Source organism: Scomber japonicus, chromosome 5, assembly GCF_027409825.1.
Source record: "Scomber japonicus isolate fScoJap1 chromosome 5, fScoJap1.pri, whole genome shotgun sequence".
Taxonomy (NCBI): domain Eukaryota; kingdom Metazoa; phylum Chordata; class Actinopteri; order Scombriformes; family Scombridae; genus Scomber; species Scomber japonicus.
The window spans coordinates 14,644,858-14,668,740 of NC_070582.1; the positions used below are offsets into that span (position 1 = coordinate 14,644,858).

At 40.4% G+C, this 23,883-nt stretch overlaps 1 protein-coding gene across 3 annotated transcripts; it reads right to left on the minus strand.

Annotated features, from left to right (window-relative positions):
* Positions 1-51: 51 nt before the first annotated feature.
* tubgcp6 (tubulin, gamma complex associated protein 6) lies at positions 52-23,271 on the minus strand. 3 transcript variants are annotated; one of them, XM_053318790.1, is made up of 25 exons: positions 23,158-23,271; positions 21,804-22,603; positions 21,557-21,720; positions 21,135-21,348; positions 20,090-20,248; positions 19,571-19,692; positions 19,343-19,406; positions 19,132-19,241; positions 18,873-18,964; positions 17,183-17,322; positions 15,134-15,283; positions 14,473-14,554; positions 13,853-13,941; positions 13,421-13,536; positions 11,297-11,435; positions 11,093-11,179; positions 9,274-10,984; positions 8,788-8,949; positions 7,211-7,379; positions 6,294-6,435; positions 4,847-5,041; positions 4,057-4,189; positions 2,833-3,046; positions 1,752-1,945; positions 52-566 (listed from the first exon to the last, which is right to left on the minus strand). In XM_053318790.1, exons 2-25 carry the CDS (start codon positions 22,581-22,583, stop codon positions 475-477), a joined length of 5,520 nt encoding a protein of 1,839 aa, XP_053174765.1. In that variant the 5' UTR covers positions 22,584-22,603; positions 23,158-23,271; the 3' UTR covers positions 52-474. The 3 variants fall into 3 exon arrangements, with proteins under 3 accessions (XP_053174765.1, XP_053174764.1, XP_053174763.1); XM_053318789.1 differs by having other exon boundaries at positions 23,021-23,271; XM_053318788.1 differs by having other exon boundaries at positions 23,016-23,271.
* Positions 23,272-23,883: the final 612 nt, after the last annotated feature.

The window sequence follows — 23,883 nt, forward strand, 5'->3', positions numbered from 1 at the left end:
AGCAAAAAAAACTCAATAACTTTGAGGTCAAGCATTTCATTTAAACATTTATTAAGCAAAGCATCTTCCTCTTATATTTACAGATATTTAACACTTCATTTTTATGCAACCCATGGGCTAGCGCTTAAAATCTACATGGTTGGAGGCACACCTGAGCATGGGAGACATAACTTCAGGCATTGGCTTCATCTCAATCACGAACTTTGGCAGCATACAATTTTAGAGGCAGAGTCTCTTGAACCAAGACCACAGCTGTAGTTTATATCCTGCACACTGATGCAAGATGACATCCCCTAAATAAAGCACAGGTGGAGTTTGAAATGGATTTTGGACATTGACATGTAGACTGGTTTATTATTATGTATGTCTGACCATCTGCCTCCTGCCTTGTAAACACATAAAGGTGATATACTATGGTTCATGGGACACCTGGGAAATCATGACACTTAGCTCACACACACTACACACAGCAGCTCAGGAGTCTTTGTAGTAGTTGTTGAAGTTGATGCGAAGAAGGAAATCCTCTAAATGAGGCTGGTAGCCTCTGTTCACCAGCTTGGTCACCACTGAGAGAAGAAAAGGGAGACATTTGTTAATTCTTTGTTTCCCCCCACTCAAGCAAATAAAAAACAATACTGACATATAGAAACAAGTTCAACATTGTTCATCTAATAATATATCTATAATCTTCAAACAGTAAACACTGATGAAAATCCTCAGAACCAGACTTTTTCATGTGTTTTAAAATCTATCCTTTTTGGTTTAACATTCTTGACCATTTTCTTTTCAGTAGTAGTCTCAGTAGTATTTGTTTTTCTTTCAAACAGAGCACAACAACACATCAGATGCATCATATGACAGTGTAAGAGCTGGAAGAGACAGGGCACGTGGGATAGAAACAAGGTCACACAATTATATGGCTGAGGAGTGCGACGCCACTGAGACTGACAAAAACAAAATTCAAATGAATGATAAATAAGTAAGTTAGTAAACACGGCACGTAGAGAAAATACTCCAGTGGCAGATGAGGGGGTTATTGAGTGTCACGTGTTCTCAGGGATTTGAGCTGATGTCTCATCATATATGCAGAGGTCTCACGGTGCTTTAATGAAGACGATGTAATTTGCCCACTTAGCATAATATTTCTCCACCTGGATGGTAAGTCTAGCATTTTTGACTTTTTTCTGAAGTCATTACCTCTACTCTATAACCAGATCCTTTACTTTTCAGTGAACCTCACATAAAGTTCAGCACGGATATCCTTTCTTTTCTCTCTCAATTTATTTCTAAGAATCTGCCACAACCACTAAATAAAAAACCTTACAATTACAGATTTGATATGTTTAAACAGAAACAAGAAAAAAAAAATCGATCCCTACATTTTAAACCTTTGTAATATTTGGCAGTAGTTTCATAAAAATGAGTGAAAAATATACAAGAACTTCAGTGAAAGTGTCGGATTATCTAGGCTCTTCATTGCCTTTTTCTTTTTATTCCTGCAATTTATATTGTTATTACTGTTGCTTTGTTTTTCACTTAATGATTGAAAGTTAAGTGGTATCTCTTATCACACCTACTTTGCCTTTATAATTGTTAAACTTAGCGACAACTGAGTCATTTTTATCTGTGTATCAAACAGTAAAAATCTGAGTAAGGATCTGAACGGCTTCACAGAATTTAAATGTAGATGAATGTGGCCAAACTGTGACTTCTCATTATATTGGACGTGAAACCCTACTTTAAGTCCTCACCTTTGAAAAGGAAGTGAGAGTAATACTTGAAGGTATTGTACGACTGCTGCATGGCAATGAAGCTGGGGTGCACTGCCTCCCCCTGATGGCTGTCCCAGGGCTGTGCGATCAGCTGGGCACGGAACTTCAGGATCAGGCTGAAGATGCTGTGGATGATGTTCATGACCGGAGCCGCTTTCTCTGTCAGCAAACCCCTGGGGAGGCGAGAGTGCAGGAGAGTGTAAAGTTAAAGAATAATGACAAGGAACCTTGAAGTGACTTCAGACGAGCTGAAATTCTACACAGAAAAGTGTGATACTGACATCTTCTCCTAATGAGACTAAATCATTCATCGGGTTCAAATGTAGTCTCAGATTCAGCTGGAATTTAAATTAACTTGTTACGAGGAGGTAGGATTAATTTTATATGAAATTATGGGTGCAGAATGGGCCACTTCAACTTGCTGTGGCCGTGCAGAGTCTGAAGAAATGACTTTGCTCCCAAATATTTTTCCACATTTTGGTGGAAATCCTGATTGTTTAACTGAGATTTTGGCAATCTATATACTACGGTGGCCCTGAAGGGCAAACGACCACGGCAAAAAGAAAAACAACGACATTAATAAAAACACAACGACATTAACTCCTAACGGAACCTGCTATGACAAGGATCATTGCTGATTGGACGAAAGCACATCTGTCTTTTTAACAGGTGGGAAAAGCTGAGTTTCATCTATTTGTATGAGGGGTTTGAGAGTTTTAGTCCAACACAAACCTAAAAACTGTAACTGAGCCTGAATGAACCCAAAGGAAATGGGATATGTTAACTAGACATTTTTTGTTCAGATGCTGTGGTTTCAGTTCAACATAGACACGAAAAAGTGGAGCTTCTGCATGTGTCAGAACAGATTTCCTACATGCAGATAATTTTATTTTAAAAACTGGATAAAATATGGATTATAATATATGTTCATAGAGAACAGTCACACAATTTTAATTTATTGCATTTTAATTCACCAAATTCACCAACAAATTCAGTTAGGAAGGTGAATATTTAAATGAAATGCTGTAGTGTTTTTTTTATATTTAGTTCCAGCCCTCACCTGAAGATGGCTCTGTTGAGGTAGTCTGCGTGTGTTCGGTGGATGGCATCCAGGTCGCTGGCGGTCGCAAGCTTGGCTGTGAATTCACTCCAGGACACTTGCAGGATCTGATTGGCGATGTATCCCTGTATTACCTTGACAAAGTGCTGCATCTCGTGCCGGTAGAGCTGCAGCTGATGGAACTGCACCGAGCGACCTGCACCTTTCACCAGCGCTAAGAGGAACAAACATGTGAACACTAATCAGTATGCAAACATCTGCCTCTGTCAAATCAGAGGATCTGCTGCTTCTCTGTATTATCGGACAGTTAAATCAATAACTTGGGCTTCATTTTTTTTATTGGTCTGACAAAAAAAAACAAAAAAAACTGGAGCTCAATTTTGAGGCCCTGGGAAATTCTGACAGGCTTTTTAAAATGTATTTTTAGACAAAACTCAATGCACATGAATCATTACTGAAAATGACAGGTAGTTGAAGCAACAGTTATTCGGGCAGACATTGGTAAAGTTTTGTTATTTACTTTGAGTAGAGTCGTGTTAGTCCTGCTTATAATCCAACAAAAGCATACTGACTCCTGTGTTAAGTAACCGTACACATTTCCATATTAATAATAGAATCACCAAATTTTACATCCTTCTAATACCTTAAAGGGATAGAGCATATTTTTCAAAACCGGGTTGTATGAGGTACTTATCCATAGTCAGTGTATTATAGTGGATGGGGGTCGGCACACTTCCAATTTGGAGAAGCAGGCAGAGGTACCAGCACAGAAGCTAAGCAGCACTGTACTGCTGTGGACGGGGCCAGCAGCAAAAAATATTTTAGCAACCAAAATAAAAGTTTGCTTTAAAAAAAAAAAAATCAATATCAGGTCAAGGGTTTGAATATTCTCAACAGACCTTTTCTTTAGCACTACATTTTCTGAACCATAGAACCTCCTACACCAGCCAAACACTTACTTTCTGACCCAAACAGTTGATCTGTGGTGTAATTCAAAAAAATCTGAACTATCCCTTTAATACTGTTTTTTCTCTCATCAGGATATCCATTTATGTAGTCTGCCCACATGCTTGCACTGATCAATACTATCTAACCCTCTGAAGCACAACACATCCCACTGGCACAAGATGTGCTTTGTATAAATAAAACATAAAGGAATCGCAACATTCCCCTCTATGAATATTTTATAAACAGTGAGGGAAGGTGGAGTCAGAGTCTTTTCACCTGTTCTCTTGAGGTGGAACCAGACATCACGGAGGCTCCACACCATGTGTTTGAGTTGCAACAGGAACGAGAACAGACGGTTGTACTTGTTCATGCAGCTGTCTGTGATGATGATGTTCAACGGCCAGTCCACCTGGGAGATGACACAACATGGAAGGAGACACCAAAGCAAAGAAAAAAGAAAAAAAGAAAAGAAAGAAAAGTAAAAGAAACACCAGTGTGTAAGCGTGTGAGAATGAGTGTGAAAAGAGGGCGAAGGGAAGTGGAACAAGAGTTGGGAAAAACAGGTAAAAGGAGAGTGACGGATGAGGCAATGGGAGGGGAAGGGAGTAAGGTGTGAGTGCAGAGGCGTTGATAAAGGAGGTGAGAGGATTGCAAAGGGAAGACAGAGTGGTGAGAGGTGGGGGGGGTAGAAACGGAAGAGGAACAGAGAAAAGATATATGGGGAGAGAAAGATAAAGATGGGGCAGAAGGAGAGGGGAGATTGAAGAAGGGTACAAGATGGAGATTCAGCAGGAAAGGGAAGAGTCACGAAGAACACAGGAGGGAACAAGAGGAGAGGACAATGTGTGCAGCATTAGTCTCCATGCATGTCATCCGAAAGGCTCAACTCCAATCAATCTACGATGTTCAACCTTTTAAGTGTGTGATAAGCTCATTTTGAACCGCCAGAGCAGTTTGTCAAAACATGACAGGTTGTCACATTCAAGCTGCCACTCACTGTTTGACAAGCACACCTGTGCAAGCTCATACACTCTGTTACTCACTCCAGTAAAACACACTGACTCACCTTGTATCGTAGCTCCAGACAGTTGAGAGAATCGGGGGCGTGAGGATGGAAAGTCTCTGGCAGGAAGCGCAGGGCGAAGGTGAAGTTGCCAGCCAAGGGGGTGTCCCCATGTAAGCTGTACTGCAGGGCTTTACTGAGGATGGAGTTCAGGACCAGAGGGGTCAGCAGCTCACCGGGAGTCTGGCCACTGCCCAGCTGCATGGATGAGACATGGGTTAAAAATGGATAACACAGCCTTCCTGTACCTCCACACCTGTAGTTGCCTTTTTAGTTTTTCATTCCAAATAAACACTACAGGTTGCTCATTACTTCCCTTTCCTGATGAAGGTGTGCTAATAAGTGATTATTTCACATTGAGAAGCTTGGGTTTGACATGATAAACAGTCTAGGAAGCTGAAAATGACACATCAAAACAGCCACATGGAGAAATCAGATTTAAAATACTTTTAGTGTGTTGAATATACCTAAATCTGCATTAGGTGACTTTTTTTTACCATTTGGAGACAGCACAACAAGCTGTACATCACAATAACATATTATCATGTATAAAGTTGATGGGTGAATGTTATGATACAGCGATTGGTTCTTTACACATCCAGCAGATACAGAGCAACATCAGCACTGATTTAGATTCTGTTAGTATCTACCTGACAAACTAAATCGAACATTCACTCTGCTTTTAGCTCTGTTTTTCTCTCCACCATCTCCTGAGGGAAATATCTGACTGACCAGCTAGTCACTGACCTTGTCTGTGTGCCATTTGGTGCTGATAGCAAACAGTATTTTTCAGTGTTTTGACTAAAAAACGCAGTGCAAGTTGGGTATAAGCAATTAAAATGCAGGGCGTAAAACCAGTCAATAACTTAAAATGCACTTACAGTACATGCTCACAGAGATGAGAGGGACTGCAGAGTCAGACTGATAGTCGAAAGCGGGTTTGTCAGAACGTCTAAGACCTCTCGCATCAGACATATAACATATTGTTTATAGTAGATTTAAATACGCTAAATACGCTTTGCTTGTACATGTCAGAGCAGCAGTCCTTTTGTGAGAATCTATGAAAGATATAACCAGAATGCACACAGGCTCTGGAATACTAAATTACATTCTGCAGAAGAAAATGTGAACCCTTACAAAGGGCATGAGATTTGCATGACTTTCTATTGAAATCTGCACTCCTCCAAATGGTGCACATGCATTTTAAAACTACCTCTGTATACCCAGGACACACCGATATTTATACAATGAGTTTATAAGGTTAAGCGTACTTGATCTCAGATGGGCTGCACATGCTAAAAGCTCAATACCAAATAAATACACTGAATGCATCAGAAAAAAAAGATATTGTTTGAAAAGTATTTAATTTAAGGGGAGATAGGGGGCATTTGTTCCAAAATCTCCTCATTTATCTTCCCTGAGAATGCTAAAACTAAAGAAAGAGCGTCACCTTTTCAAACAATAGATCGCTGAGGGACTGTGCGAACTCGCCATCCTCCATCAGCAGGAAGTGGCGCAGTGCCTCAAAGTGTCTTTCCACCCCTAGCTCCACAAAGAAGTAGTCCACCACTGCCTTATTCACCAAGGATACACTGTGGATGAGAAGGTGGAGGAGAGTGACCAAGATAAGGAGAGAAAAGTTTTGACGCAAGAATCAGGACTGAATATGATGCTGACTTGCAAGTTTCAAACAGGTTCCAGGGATGATAGACATTCGCTCTGGAGAAAGCTTGGGGAAATATACTGGTGTTTTTTTTCACTTTTTGGACGACTACCTCCATTCCATTACCTTAAATTATTCCTGAGCAATTCACGTTTATATAACAGTGGGATTTAGGGAAGGTTCTCTTTAACTGAAAAGTCAGCAGCGAAGAGATAAAAATAGAGTTGAAACTCTTTGGCAAACTCCACTGCGCTGTCTAAGCATGGGATAAAAATGTGTTAATAAAAATTTTGAGCTATGAATTCCAGCGCCACATATACTGCACCCCCTCCGTGTGCAGAAAGGGATGAGAAAGCCATTTCTTTACACACAAAGGCTAAACTGCATAGTGTGCAAAAACATTGTAGGTAAAGACTGACAAGTTTGTCTAGAGTTCTGATGGAAGTTCAAACAAAAAAAATCATCCCACAAAGATGGAAGGTAATAAGAATTTAAATTATTCCCCCAGAGTACAATATGAACTCAACTACAATTTAAGTGGCCTGAAATAGAAGAAAAAAATTACTAGAGATCAGTGGAAAACCTCACACCTGCAATTTCTCCTAAATGTATTATTTGGCTTCATGTCGCAGATGACTAATATGCTTCAAAATGTGACAAAACAAACCTTCCCTCTCACAGCTTTCCTTTAGTCAGATACTCACTGTGTGATGAGCGGCGTAGTGACAGAGTTTTTTATCAGAACTGGCAGTGAAACCATCTCGCTGAGCTGGACAGCAGTGGTGTCTGTGGGTCTGCGCAGTGTGGGGTCCATAGGAAGGCCCCAGGGGCCACGAGTTACCTGCTTCAGCAGCTGACACTCTGGAGACGAAGCTGTGTCAAATGAAGATGATAGATGTGTCACTGAATACATATCACACTTCTAGAAAATGTATAGTATAGATGGTGCAAAGAAACAATGGTAGGTGTGGTATATCAATGTAATATTTTTGCTAGAATGGATAATGCAAAACAATTAGAAAGATTTATTTTAAGAGTAATTATACATAGATGGGGATGAAGAAACTATGAAGAAAATGTTATGATTGAATCAAGCAGCATCGTATTATAAGCTGTTCCAGTTATTTTGTCCACCCTCTGTATTTATAGTAACGCCCCATACATAATCAGGGCTCCTGACTTTGAACAGTGGTGTGGTAGTTGTTCTCAGCTGAATAGATTCTGTTTGATTTCATGGAGACCCTGGAAGAAGGCATGAATAATAGTAGCATGACTGAAGTGCAAACACAGAGTGAGGAAGACAGGATATTATTTCAACGAGCCATGATGCATCCCCCCCAAACATAAACCAGACTTATTACCCTTATGAAATATCACTGCTTTTAATGCAACCTCCCAGCCTGCTGAGGAAGTACATTTTAACAGCCTCTGTATATGCATCATCCCGAACATGTGGTGTAGCATTTGCATTTCTTTACAATTGGATTTGGTGATTTGGTGTGTTTCAGAAGACATTTCCTTTCTAATGAAGTCATTTCAGAGGCATGAAGGATCAAACAGGCTGCATATACTGTACAACCCTCACCCCTGACCACTTATGCTCCTATTCGTCATTAAAACAAAAATGAAACTGGAGTCTGCTGTCAGAGGATCAGGCCCATAAGCCTGTTTTATTACAGCTTGTTTTATAAATATGAATAAAGAGGTTAAGCTCTGCTTTTGGTTCTCTGCCAAAATCCAGAAAAAGCAGAAGAATTCTTATTTTTGTTTAATAATGACATACAGGGCGGGAACAACAGCATCAATTTTGAGAGATTACATTTTTCCACTTAATTCAATTTATGTTCAAATGATTTTTATTTATTTCATTTTTGATTCAAACACAATTTTGGTTTGGCTGTACTGTGAAATGAGTTGTCAATAATTAACATACAGCTTCATATATATGTATCCGTCCTTTTAAATCAGAATTTAAATTTGGAGTTCCTCAAGGTTTTCTTTTGGGTCTCCTATTTTTTAAACCTAGGGCTCTGTTTTAGTACTGATTAGTAGTCATGTCTGTTATTATTGTTATGCTAGTGGAAACCCCTTATCATGAAGTGTAGATGCCTGTGAAATGACACAAAAAAATCCATCTAGCCACCATTGTTGAGTTGTGTCCTTATTTAAAAATGCTTCTATATTGAACATTACATTGCCCACATATATATACACAGTATGTGCTAAACAAAAAAAAACCCACAAAACATTACTCTTAGCACTCAACATGCTGTCAACTGACCCATAAGGTTGTAGCAGTCTTCATAGTGTTCCACCTGGTACTGGCAAGACAAAGCATATAGATACTCCTGCTCTGACTTTTCTCCAGGGGACAAACCAAAGCCAGCTGCCCAGGACCCTGTGGCCTCAACTAGCTGCTCACCAGTGCTCTCGGACTTGGGACCTGGAGAGATGTAGAACAATTACTTTTCAGGTGACACCTTAATTTGTTAGGCACTATTCTTAACACTAATAGGTCAGATCAAAAAGCTACCATATCAATCTTTCAAAATCTATAATTTAATCCAAAGCACACTCAGTACACTACTGCACAACAAAACAGTGGTAAGTGTACATGCAAATATCATGTTAAGATTGTTTACTGACTTGGACTACATTCGCATCAAAGACAACGACATCTTACAGGATTTTGAGCTTACTAAACGGTACTGCATAGTGCCTCACAACTGCTCTCTGTATTTGTGAGTTAATTAATATTGTTCATTACCTTTACTTGCTTCACTGTCCTCTGTTTTATGTTGATCTCCTTTGCTTATCCCCTTCACCACACATCCAACTCCAAGTGAAGAATCTGATGAGTGGCCGTAACCGCCGCCTAGCAGCGCAGTTTGTTGTGGCTCCATCCCCAACACCACACATCCCACCCCCAGTGTTGAATCAGAAGAGTGGCCGTAGATGCTGCCTGGTAGCGGTGATGGAAGTAGATCGGTTTTGGACACTACACATCCAACGCCTAAACTTGAGTCTGAGGAATGGCCATGGGTGCTGCCGGGAAGAGGAGAATGCTTCAATTCCTGTCCTGAAACCACACATCCAACACCTAACTTAGAGTCTGAGGAATGACCATAAGAGCTTCCAGGTAAAGGGGCCAAAGCTGGTTCAGTTCCTGACACCACACACCCTAGTTGAAGAATGCAATCTGAGGCATGCCCATGCTTACTCCAGCGAAGTTTTGCTTCAGGTATGTTGGACACAAACTCGCCCAGTTTTATATTAGCATCAGAGGAGTGACCGTGGATACTGGGAACAGGAAGTTGTACAACAACATCGGAAACATTTTCCCCTACTTTGATGTGGGCATCTGATGTGTGACCATGAATGCTGGGGGAGGGTAGAAGGGCAACAATATCTGAAACATTTTCACCAATTTTAATGTGGGAATCTGAGGCATGACCATGGACATTCTGAGTTGGAAGAGGAGCAACAAATTCTGAAACGTTTTCTCCAACTTTAATGTGAGCATCAGACGAGTGACCGTGAACACTGGTGGAAGGTAGAGGAGCATCAACTTCTGAAACATATTCTCCAATCTTGATGTGTGAATCTGACACGTGATCGTGGATGTTAGAGGTTGGTAGTGGTGCCTCTGGTACATACTGTCCAACATTAATGGATGAAGAAACAATCTCAACTTTAGCTTGAGCATCTAAGTTGTGGTCTTGAGTGTTTACCATTAGTGTTTCAACCCCACCACCGTCAGAAAGATCTGTCACTACTTTGTGAGCACCATCACCCATGTCGCCTTGCTCTGGTGTGGTAGAAGGAACATGTTCTTTTATAGGCTCAGCAGGTTTATTCTTATCCATATTTGCCTCTACTTTACTCTCCAAAATCCCTGTTTCTGTCTTCGAGCCACTCCCGTCTACTACTGGAACTGAGGCTTGAGAGGGCTGTCCATTAACACTGGCTTTCAATGTTTTTTGGGGTTCGTCTGGGATGTACTGGCCTAGAGAAAAGCTGGATTTGGAAGCTTGACCAAAGAGGCTGGCCTTTGGGAAACTCTCCTGGATTTGAGACATATTCTCTCCAATGGGGATGTGAGAAAAAGACGGATGGTTTTGGATCAAGTCAGGCTGAACTGCAAGTCCCCAGCGTGGTCTGGGCTGAACTGAGGCTTGACCAGTGATACCTTCAAGTGGACTAAAGGGGGCACTGAAGTCATAGTCTACAAGCTGTGTTGACAGACAGGCCTCAGGTAGGTCAGAGCCAATCTCTTGTAGGGCTGCGTCCATGTGCTGACTGTCAGGATTCGGTGACTTGGCGAGGAAGTCGTTGATGTCAATGTCTTCAGAAATTAATGCGGGGTCTACAGCAAGGGGGTTGAGGGTAGGGGAAGACGGGTCATGTGGTGGTGATGCAGCTTCACATTCTTGAGTCTCCGCTGGCTGCTGTTCAGACGACCCCTGAATGAGAGTTTCCTGTTAAGAGAAGTTACTAATTTGAATATGTGTAGGCACAGACTTTAGAAGTATATAATTAAATGGAAAAATGGGGATTTATTTTCAAGAACCAGTGTGCTGTCATACCGCTGTTGATTGTAGTGCAGCCTGTTGTGTTGGCAATATGTCAATGGGAGGTCTCTTCTGGCCACAGGGGTATTTCTCTAATATTGCCTGATAAGAAATCACAACAGCTTTGGTTAAAAAAACCTTACAACCAACCAACCAAAATAATAAACATTCATATTTACCTTGTCCTCTGTGTGTATTCTTATATCATTTATTACAAACCTGCATCTGCTGCATGTCATGTTTGAAGAACTGAGCACGAGCATCATCCAGTCTCATTCGCTGCACCCTCCACATGGCCCGTCTCTCTCTGCGAGCTGCTTCCTCTGACAGATGGCTGTACTGAGCGATCAGCTCCTTCCTACAATTTGAGTGTAGTAACACATGGGTCAGTAATTTAGCGGTGGGTTTTTATCTAAAGAAACTTACAAGTAACAATGTGCAACTGACAAAGAGTTAAGTGCAATGCATGTACAGACTGAAGATATAGCCATTAAGAATCTAATGTACCACACCCCTGTGGTTTCTATAGGCACTGGCTGCCATCCAGACAGCTGACTACTCATTTAAGTCCAGCCAGCTACTTTATAATATTCATGACAGGCTACTTCAGGAAACACTGGTGCCAGCAACTTGATTGCACAGTAAAAAGTCAACTGAAAGTGTTTTCCATATACACCACTCAAACATTTAAAGGCTTAATGAATGAATTATCGTCATTTACAGTGCGCATTATACAGCAGAGCCTTCTCTAATATGCATTGAAAAAAACACTAAAACATGCAATGGTGACAAAGTAACAGGCTACGTTAGGAAGATATAAGGAAAATATAGGCTATGCCTCAGCTTCACACCATAACTGTAATTTCACAGTTCAGAATGTCCAAGAACGCCTTTTTATATTTTGCCACTGATCAATTTTACAGACCTCTCTGCAATATATAATTAAATATAATGAAGACGAAGGTGACCAGAAGTTGACTAGAGTGGATTCTGTACACTCACACACATTATTTGAGTCAAGTGACCGTGTGCTTTGTTTTAGAGTTTAGGCATAGGTTTATTTTATAAGTAATCTAATTTAAAATGAATACATTTACTAGATAAATCACAGGATTAAAAACATGTTGCCCCTTAAATAACGTTTATTTTTGTTGAATAAGACCGGAACAATACATTAACCATCATTGTGGCATCTCTTGATGAACTGTTCAGTGAAATAATAAATATGGTCTTATGATTCTTAAGTACAAAAGTACTGATCAGTCAGGAATAGGTGTGGATTTAAAAATCGATAGTTATTTAAGTTTGCGTGGGCTAGAAAGCACAAGAAGCTTAATTCTTCTTTACAATAATTCACTACATGTTTACAATCAGGCAGGCAAATTCATTAAAATATGCAATAATTACGATCAGTGTATATGATGGAGTAGTGTCATTAGAATGTGCCAGAGGCTACCAAATTGGGCTTTTACGGCCAACATACTTTTTCCCATTGGCTGGCTACTCCATATCCTTGTGGAATACCCTGCATCTCTTAATAATGAGATTGTCCCTTTGTCCACCAGGCCATTCAGCCACTGGGTAGCTTAACTCTAATTAGCTTCAAATTAATATTAATTAATATATACAAAGATAAGGATGGCAAAATATTCCAACACGCTGCTTATCTTCCTAAACGCATTGTATGACTGATACAATTTTAGCAGTCAAGTCTGATATTCGATGACATACTACAAATAGTATGGCTTATTTAAATACTGAATAATTTATATTTAAATGCGAGTACAAATCATCCAGCAATCAATGTTCTTCATACTTGTGCTTTCAAGTGCATGAGCTTATGGAGGACTGATAAGCGTATTGGCCTGCCATATGCCTCTGTGTGTATATGTGCTTTCAGGCTTCTGAACAAATTTCTTAGCCAGTCTCCATCAATGTTTATCATGCATAACTGATTAATCAGTCGAGGGCTGTAAAATATGAAATCCTTGTTTTTCTCAATGAAAGCCTAATTTTCACGAATGACAGCACATTTGAAATAATTAGATATCTAAATCTTTGCAAAGGGTAATACAGCAAGGGGGAATATTACAAGAAGCCAAGGTGAACTGGTTGGGTCCTTACTTCAGCTTTGATGAACTTTGACCTGAACATATCATCAAGCTACAATAAGTTTTGGTCATCATACGGAGAACCCTTTACACCATGCTTGCATTACATTTGTTCATGCTGCTATGCTACATTTATCTCCACTGAACTGATGTCCCATAGTCAGTTAATATAAATAATTAATTATCAATAAAACATTAACATCTCTATTAGTGGCTATAACAGCAGCCAGACCTGGCTCTCTGTTCCAGTTGCTCTTCCAGGGCTTGTAGTCTCTTCTCTCTGTCCCTCAGCTCTCTGGCAAAGCTGAAGTCATCCTCCTCCTGCTTCTTCTTGGCTGCACTTCGCCACTGGTGCCACACACACACACACACACACACACAATTGGATAGCCTTCAAAAACTGGTCACACAGGCAATGAGTGAAGTATTTACTTCTTTCTATCATACATTTCTTAAATGATTACTATCAAAATATAAGAAACATTTTTTTATTCTCTTTTCCTCTAACACACCATCTTTTTATACTCTTTTATATTCATTTACTCATCATCTTACATTCTCACTCAAGTACAGTTTTAAATCTATTACTTACACACAAGTTTGTTTAACACACACACACACACACACACACACACACACAGACACACACAGACACACACACTACCTCTTGCTCCTGCTCCAGGTGCTGCTTCAGCTCGTCAAAACGCTCCCTCTTCTTGGCCTCCTCAGCCAGACGTTGTGACACCTGGCGCCCTACAGGAGGCAAGGGAGATAACAGTAGGCTGCTTAACCCCCTACACCGAAAAGTACCTAACAGCTCTGTCTCTTTCACACAGGCACTCACACACAAAACACCATCACCATCTGCCTCGCACAAACATGCTTGAATATGAAAACACAGAGGAGCAGAGAAAGCATCGGGACAGACACACCTCCTAGCCCCCAACCCCAAACTTTACCACAGATGTTTGAAGTAATAAATTATATGAGGAGTTTGCTAAACTGTGCGAGCAATGATTAGATTGCAGAAGCCGTAGTACTCAAGTCGTTCAAAGCATTCCTCACTGCAATTGCCCCTGTGCATCTCTGCTGCTCTCCTGAGAGGAATCAATGGGGCTGAAGGAAACGCTTGTAGTCAAGAGTCAACAAGCGAGTGTAGGTTATACATAAAGCTGAGCCATTTGTTAAGGGTATACTCAGTGGGATGGTGGATGTGCATGTATATCGAGCACATAAAATTATACTTGCAGTGTGTAAGTGTGTGTGTTTGAGTGCAACACTAACCGCGGATGCTCTCCAGGGTTTTGGCTGCTGACTCTCTGACCTGATTGATCAGCTCCTGGCGTGCCTGCTCTGTTCTCAGGGCCTAACAATAGACAGACAAGAAACCATCATTAACAAAGATCTATCCGTCTGCCCTGTAGCTCACCTTTCCTCCCCCACCTGTACAGTCGCTATAGCCAGCAGCGCACACGATATGGGCCATACAAAGCAGGGTGTTACACTGAATCATGCAGCCTGCAAGCTTCAGACTTCACCTTCATCATTTTAAATGACTTGCTGCTGAAATTCTCAGTACTTGAGGTGCAGCGTCACAATCATCGATCATGTTATGTAAAACATGATCTCTATATCTTAAGGGAAATACCTGTGAAATGACTCATCATACTGTAAAATTTCAGGTCTCCCTAAAGTACCTTGATTTCTAAAAATCCATTACGGTCAGCTAGCAGAAACATAACAGTGTCTTTATTAAGGTAATACACCATGTTGACTGCCACGTCTACACACATTAGCTCCATATGCAACACATTCTCATATCTTCATGTTCATTTGACCAATGCTCTTGTCAGAAATAAATTCATGAAAAAATAATGAAAGATACATTACAGAAATGTAAGATGCCATTACTTGGAACAGTATTAGTGTGTAAGTGTCTCCATACTTGCTCCTCCCTGCTGATGGCGCTATGCTTAGCAATCCTCTCCATGCGTCCACGGTACACTGCACAGTCCCTCTCAATCTCCTCCACCTCCTGCAGAGAGAAGGTGACAGCAATGCGAGGCATCGGCAGCTCCGACCAACAGATGTAGTGCTGTGAAAACAGTTCATTACAAAATTATTACCAGAGCAGGGTTTCTGCAGAGTTAAATTTAAGACTTTTTAATACCGCATACAATGCAATTTAATTCCATAATCCCGATAATCCAAATTACTGTCTCTTTTGGGTGACATCAAGTGTTTTAACATAGACCCTGAAGTTCCTTTCATAGCAAAACATGCACAGTCACCCGTGGAGAAGAGCAATGTTGCTTGCAGTGTCTAGTCTGCCAGAAATGTATTATTTATTTTATTTATTTGTTTATTTGTAGGGGACATTGCACATTAATCAACACTGACAGTTTAATAACATCATTGTACATGTGCCGGGGTTACCTCAGCAGCTAATTTGCACCCGTACTCCCAACTCAACTTCAAATTGACAAATGGATAAAACACTTCATACACAGCAGAATTACAATCAAAGAAAGGAAAAAAAGCCTTTGTCCTAACAATCATGAACAGATAAACACTATAAATGACTTAGAGTTCCTCAAGTAAAAAAAAACATATTTCACAAGAACATGTCTGAGTAGATTTTAACCATTATTTAGGTTTGATTTAAAATACTGTATGCAGCACAGTTCCTGTTCATAGGTAGATTATTCCAGAGATAACTGCTCACACAGAAAAAAAACACTTTGCTGCATTACCATGGAGGTGTTGCCCATGAGTATAACAAAGTAGCTGTTGATTCCACGTAGCATATTAAATGAGTCCATATACCAGATCAGTTTAGGATCATACACTTAATAAGTGTAACTCATTTGTACAGCTACATCAAAAAATAAACCAGTATAGTAAAGCATTAATGTATTTCACTTATTTTTTGGGCTGTCACACTAGCTATATCAAACTGACTTGAAAGCAGTTACTTATTAGTTATTATTAGCAATCATCTCTTCAAATTTACATTTTTTCAACTCATAATTTCCCATGTGTTCACAGACACCTTGCAGTTTAAGAGACCACAAATGGAAATGAGTACAGACACACAGTAGTTACAGAATACCAATTAGTTAGGTGCATGAGCCCTGTGGTTTAGGTCAGTGAGGTCGAGTCATGAAAAACATAATGTGCACGTGCATTGGCAGGCGAACTACAGAGAATGAGAAAATTATAATTTCATTATTTAAAAACTTGCAACGCTGAAGCTGAGCATTGACCTGGCATGCAGAGTTAACTGCCATCATGCTGGTTCAGGGTCCATTCACAATCAAAAATTACTCTTATATTCATAGCACTTTATACAGTTGCTGGGGAGGAGGTAGAGCTGAGACTCACATGGTAACTCATGAGAACAATATGACATTATTCAGCGCAAAATACCAATGCCATCATTATACAGGCAATTCTGAGATATAAAATGTACCGCAAGATCTATAATATATCTTGATAAATATATTTGAAAATTGGAAAGTTTGAAGTGACAGAAAGCAGAAATGCTCAGAGTTCAAATGTCTGCAATAAATGATGTATTGATAATGTTTTGCAGGAGACTGTGTCCCTATATGTCTGAATATTGATTATTTGTCCAATCCCTTGCGGGTAGTATGGATTTCCAAATGGATAGAATCATTGCAGTGAAGTAGTTGGCAGGTGGATAATTGTGGATTTTGCGGATGTCAGAGCTGATCAGTGCATCACTAAAGCAAATACATTTAATGGATCTTAACAGCAGGAAAAAGAAATCTAATATGGTAGGGTAATCTTAAGGATTAACATTTTATATGCTTAAATGTATTCACTGCAAACAACAGTCAAAATTATCTTTGTACTGAATAAATTAAGAATACAATTTAGGTTATATGTAGCAATATTTTATTCTACGTTCAGCTGCATAAATCCCCTATCCTATATGCATCTATGGATTTGTTAAATGTGCAAAACAAACCTGTGGGCAGCAGATTTTGAGGAGGTTGATGGTCTTTCCGCAGACATACACGTCATTGGCGATGTGTCTCAGGAAGATGGGCACACAATCCTCCACATCTTTTGTGTGTAGAGTGTAGCCTTGAACCCAGAAGTGTTTGTCTGAAAAAAAATCAAAGAGTCCCATTACATGCTGTCATACAATTTAGACCAAGCAGTTATACATGTCCATTATTCCTCTGATAACAGGACAACACTCTCATAACTACAGTACAGAAAGTAATAGTGGCAGAATAATACTCAGCCTGCATTGGGCATAAAAACTTTTCCTTATTAGTATGACTTACAGGGCATAGCAAAACTCTGGCTGCTTGAATTAACACTTGGAAATTGTTAGCGCTTAGCTCAGTGATCCTAAGCAAAAAGCAAAAGAGAACATGAATGCACTGAGCTTCCAGAGCTCTTTACAGAAAGCCTGCGGCTTGCCAAGAAAGCAGAGCTACTGATTGCTTTCCTGGCCGACGGACTTCGAGGAGAACAATGACATTTGTGTGTCCTCCAAAAAGCAGGAGCGAGAAGTGCATAGGTTCAGCGCAGGAGTTGATGAGGTGTAGCCGATGAGCAAATGAACCTCTCAGCCAGACAAAGCCGAGGTGATGGTCTGACCTTGAATGGGGTGTTGCATGACATACAATATTTGGACAGGCTATAATGATTCATATAAAACCATATTTATGGAGTGCTGTCAAAATGAAGTGGTTATCGTGTATACTCGTTTAGGGGATAAGATGTCACCAAGACGACTCTATAGCAATTTAATCCAAAATAACTGATTTATAAGCAATTTCCTAATTCATGCACATCTTATTTTCTTCATTTCTAAACAACAATCCAAACACAAGATCTAAAATGTAATTGATTTTATAAGTAGAAAATTAAACTATTATCCTATTGTCATGTCATGCACCTGTGCACCGCTGATTCAGCCAGCTGTATTTTATTTTTCTTCACAGGACTCGGACCTCATTTTTATATTTCCTAACTGAATTTATATCAAACTGTAGTCATAAGAATTCTACAATCTTGTCTTGACAATAACAAACTATTATAGAGATAAAATAGGACATGGCATTGAAGAGCAGCATGAGCAAAGCAACATAAGCAACATACACAAAGTGAATCAACCGGTTCCTGTGGAGCCCTGTGTATTAATCTGCCGTGCTAGCCTCGTCTCCTCTGCCTCGACTCCACTCTTCTGCTCTCCTTTAGGAGCCAACTCATTAATTGGACTTAAACTAATTTATTCAGCTAGTCCAGATTTGTCATGGGCAATTACAAGGGAATTTGTAAGAAACATTTGATACATTTTTTTTAAAAAAAGTTTCGTTTTAGCCAGCACGGTGTAGCAACTGCAAAGATGAAATATTATTCATTTGTGTTTGTCCCTGTGGCTCACTGAGCAGAGATGGCTCAGGTCCCCACAGCTGTGGTACAGTAGCTGATTCTGTTTCCTGCTGATTATCATCCAATAACTTCATGACATCCTTTATAGACACAAGGACAAATCCAACTAGGCAATAAAGGCTGTAATGAAATCTATTTTTTTCTGCTAGACAATCTGTCTGGCAGGGTTTTCATTTTCAGAACCTGCTGACTGAAACCAAAGTGTTTATGGAACAGCATGATATTTGTGTGCGTGTGTGTCATCTCACCTCTGAAGCTGAGGTAATCTTCATTTACTTGTATCATGAATTCTCCATAAACATCCCGAAAAACACCGCTATACACCCAGTCAGACACAAACCTAAGTGAAGCGCAATAAAAACAGTCAGGCACAATCCTGACATGACAGACCCCTGGAGAAAAAAAATCAATAGAGAAAGCACTACATATCTGTGAACTAAAGTCATGTCCTTGGGTTATATCATCATGTATTGAACACACGTCTGTATAAAGAGTGCAGTAACTGACCGTGTATAGGGTTCACAGCTGCTCTTCAGCAGCGACAGCAGGACCGGATAGTTCTCGTTGCTGCAGTTATTCTGTGCTTCGTTGTACAGGTAGGACAGCAATTTAACACCCTGAGGAGAGCCACATGGCACAGAGCTGACATCCCATCTGATAGGCTAAACACAGCCATGATTGATGACATATTGCAGTTTGCAGATGAAAGAGTACTCACCACAGGGAAGGTAGCCTGGCCTGCACCCAGAGGCCCATCTACACAGCAGAGTTCTGACAGGTACCTTAGATTAAAAGAAAGCAATGATTTTTGATCTGATGATATTTGCATTAGGGTCCTCTCTGATGAAACAAGACTGTTGTGTCAAAAAGGTAAGTGTGAGGTTTCAAAGAGTAAAATGAATACTAGATGTCAGCCAACGCCCCCAGGAAATGAGTTCAACCTCACCTGAGCTGCCGGCCCACTTTGCGGAGGAGGAAGCCGATAGTCAGGAGGCTGAGGGTATGTGGCGTGCTGAGAACACAAGCTCTGTAGTAATGCAGGTACTTCCTCAGACCACCTGTAAAAGCCTTAATGAGGCAAACAATATATTTAATCTCATTATGTATGTTTATATAAAGCCAATGAAATAGTCAGTGTTCCTTGTTTATAGATTCCTAAATGCACTTTTTGAAATGATGTGCCTCTGATATTGTCAGCCACTGCCTTTTAGCCATGTGTATTTCATCTCTTACATTATATTTAAATTTTCATTTTTTAAGTTTTTTATGTTTGAATGGATTATTTATGTGTTTTTGTCTTTGCAAACTCATTTGCTTCAAATTGGCCCTTGAGAAATTGAATTAAATTGAACTGACGGCAACAAAATTGGTAAAAACAATAACTGTCCCACATAGAATACAAATGGCAAAGGGAGAGGCAAATTGTGCAGCCTAAATGGAATTAATGATGATTATAAAAACGTACCTGGAAGACCAGACCCTTCTTGTCAGCATTCTGTAAAGAAAAGCGACTAAGCCTCAAGTAGTAGGTGCCATATTGGGCCAGCTCTCCCAAGAGACGAGACACACTCTCTGCAGAGGCTCCTGACACGCAAACACCAGGTCTGACATCAAACTGAACACTCTGGGAAGGAGATTACATATTTACACATGGTGGGCAAAATACAACGTATAACAGTACAGACTAATAACATCCAATTCCAATAAAATAGCCCTGCAGCTATAAAGCTTGTAATATTGAATTTTGTTGAGACTGTCATAGAGTCACCTCCATGGTGACTTATGAAAGTATGGTTTGTGGTGTTATTAGATTAGATTGCATTACATAGTCAGGTGTTTGTTATGTTAGCCTTCCTATGGCTGTTTTATGAGATACAGTGTTCCTGGACAGCACTCATTTGGGAGAGGCACAACAATAACATAAACAATATTTTTGCAATTTAGTGAAATACCACCACAAACCATATATTCAAAAAATACCTTCAAGAGAGTCTCACATTATAAGCTTCAGAAAAGTATAAAAGTACTAGTTTATATTAGACTGTACAGGTGTTCAAGGTTGTGTTAATCTCCTGTATCAGCTGACATGTCATGATAAAAGTCAGTTAGACCAAGAACATAAGGGGCTAAGAGAGTAAACAAGATAATTAGGATTCAATTTACATTGTAAAAAATAACTCTAATCTTCTGCAGATATAAAAACTTAATAGGAACCAATAAACCAACAGAAAAGCTCTCCTGTGGTTTTGTTTTCAGCATTAGGAATAATATAATTTATTTTCTAATGTTTTTATGTACAAGGTCAGGCAAATGTTTTGTTTCCTTGACACTGTCACTTTTTTGTAGGAATATACTTTTATCAGTCTACTGGGTTTTTTATAATCACACAAATAATAAATTGATTCTTCTCTCTGTGTGCTTTTTAAATAATTGTATGCTGCCACAGTGCTTTTATCACCTTAGTCTGACAGACCCCTAAAAAAACAAATCAATTTACAGATGAAACGCACCTGGTTGAGAGGGAAGGTCGTGGATGCCACTCCGATCAACATGTTGAGGAGGTCAGAGACTAGTTGTGTCTGAGAGTCTAGGGGCAGTGGGAGGACAGGAGAGGGTGTACAAGTGCTGACCACCCTAATCTCCCCCTCCCATAGTTGATAAAGCTTGTCAAATGCCTCCCTGCCTCCTTCTGTTAGATAGAGAGACTCTCTTTTCCCTGGTGGGCTAATGGGAGAAGCAGAGTGGAATTTGGTGCTGTATTAACACAAAGATGGCGTAAACCTGAAAACATAAATATAAGCAGGCTCCTCCAATATATTGTTACACTGTGGACAAGTTTTAAAACAAGAATGTCCAATTATATGTCAGTTCAAGGTAAAACATTCATTTCATGATTTCAATCTTTCTACAGAACAACCGACATGTGACATACCATCCAACAGACTCCCAGCAGCGCCGCTTTCCAGGCTCAAACGTCCGGAGGGCCTCCCATAAATCAAGCTCTGGACTGGGGCTGGGCTCTGACTGAGAGTCTGGGGTCAGATTGGACGATGACTGGAAACCCTCATCCTCAGACTGATCTAAAGAGTTAGGGACCTGCACAGAAACAACCAGCATGATGATGAAACAAGTCAAAATAAACTAAATGATTGAAACTAGACTAAGCGATAGCCTCATACCCTGATAGCCAGCCCAGTTACATCAATATTACTAGGAACAGGAGGCAGGTCCAGTCTTATGTCTATGTCTGAGGTACGAGTGTGCTGCAGTGCTCCAAACAGTGTCAGCCTGGTCTCCTTCTCAAATCTTTCTTCCACATCCATTTTAGTCCTCAGAGTGAGTAGCCCTGTGCCTGGAGGGCCATCCATCAATCTTTGAGTTCCACACAGACTCTCCAAAGTCCCCCATTCCTCCCCGCACACTAGTCCCCATGCCCGCGCCTCTAGCCTCTGCAGCTCCTCACTCTGGTAGCTCCAGGGTTGAGGCCGGCGCAGCACAGGCCTATCTCGTCTCATGTAGTCCCTGCTGAAAGAGGTCGGGGGTGGAGGTGCAGAGCCAGCTAGATGCACCAGGAGCTCCAGGACTGAGTCTACCTCCTTCAGACCAGAAGATGCTCCCTCTGTCAGCTTCTCCAGCTGCTCTTCCAGCCTTTCTGCTTCCTCTCGGCACCCTGCCACCCGCAAGTCAAAACATATCATCAGGACTTTGTTTCTGGGTGGTGTATTAGCCATGGCACTTGGCCCTGAGGCAGACGCTTTGGTGCCATCTTGAAATAGCTTAGAAAGCAGGGCACCATAGGCACGCTTCTTTAGAGCTCTGCGGAAACTCTCTCTGGAGACTCCTCCCAGGGCACGGCGCTTCCATGACACCCCAGAGAGGCTGCATTCACACAGGGCACCCAGTAGTTCAGTGATGCTGCTGCTGTTGCAGCTGGGCTTTATGTTGGGGCTTGAATACATGGTGACACTGTTGCCTCAGCCTGGATGAGGGACAAAACAAAATGGGTTGAAGCATGATATCCTTCTTCATCACTTAAATAAACAACATATTTTAGGAACTGGGACGAACAGTGCAAGGCTAGTGTCATAGTAAATGTGCAGCTAGATGGCAATTACCAATAACCTTACAGAAACCAGGCAAATTTACAGATTAACCAATATTTCTAAGACAGAGTTAACCTTTTGGAGCACATCATTAGTTCTTACACACTAAAAAAAAATAACTAACATAAGTCAATAAGTAAATCTTGCAGCAGAGCCAGCTGATTACTAGCTAAGGCAACATTCAGCATTTAGCCAAAGTCGCTAACGTTTCTATATCATAAATGCGTGTCCGATTAGCCAACCCAATTACGTTCGCAACTGAAAATATGTTTCTTCATATTACTTAACCTCACGATGTTGTGTGTTGTCAGTTCTACTGCTGTCAGTTTCAGTGCAGCATCCACCTCCAGTGCATGCTAACGTTTGTTGTTAGCAAGCTACTCCCGAATCAACTCCGGCTTAGCTTATGTGCCCAGCAAACAGAACCCACCAGGCAGACTCGGCTCCAAATGGGTCTTTATTATTCTGTATTATATTTTTCCTGCATCTTAATACTAGTTTATATGCTGTGGCGATTGTGCCAGCTAATAGCTAGCTAGACGCTTCATTCATCTTCCATCTTCCGCCAGGAGCCCACAACAAATTTGGAATCTGCCCCCTTGAATGTGATTGGACAATAGAATCACTCGCCTCCGATGATTCGCTAATATTGTTTCAGAGGCCACGCTGATTGGTCAATTATGTTAGTCAATCACTTATGATAGCCACCGCGCTTTGGCGTTGATGCGTTCAGGTGATAAAAGGAAACATGTATATGACATATTCCGACAGTTTTCCCTTGTGCTGTAGTTTTGTATCAAATAACAACATATTGTCCGTGTAATTAAAGGTGAGGGATGAAAGTTTAAAACAATAATACTGTTATATTTTCAAGTAAATGAATGATTTTTTTTAAAGTTCATTTGTAGTTTGCAAGTATTATTTTACATGTAGTGGTCGGTAGCTCAGCTGTCTTGGAAATTTGAAATAAATGCATCACTCACAACGTTTTTGCGGTGGATCAGAAAACCAACTATCAAAACTAGACATAATTTAGAGAACTTTCGATGCTTCTTTATTATTACTTTATTGATCATTTTCGCTATATGTTATTTACAGTCTATGTATTTACCCCCATAGCCTGTGAACGCAGCAATACTTTCAAAAACACTGGGTA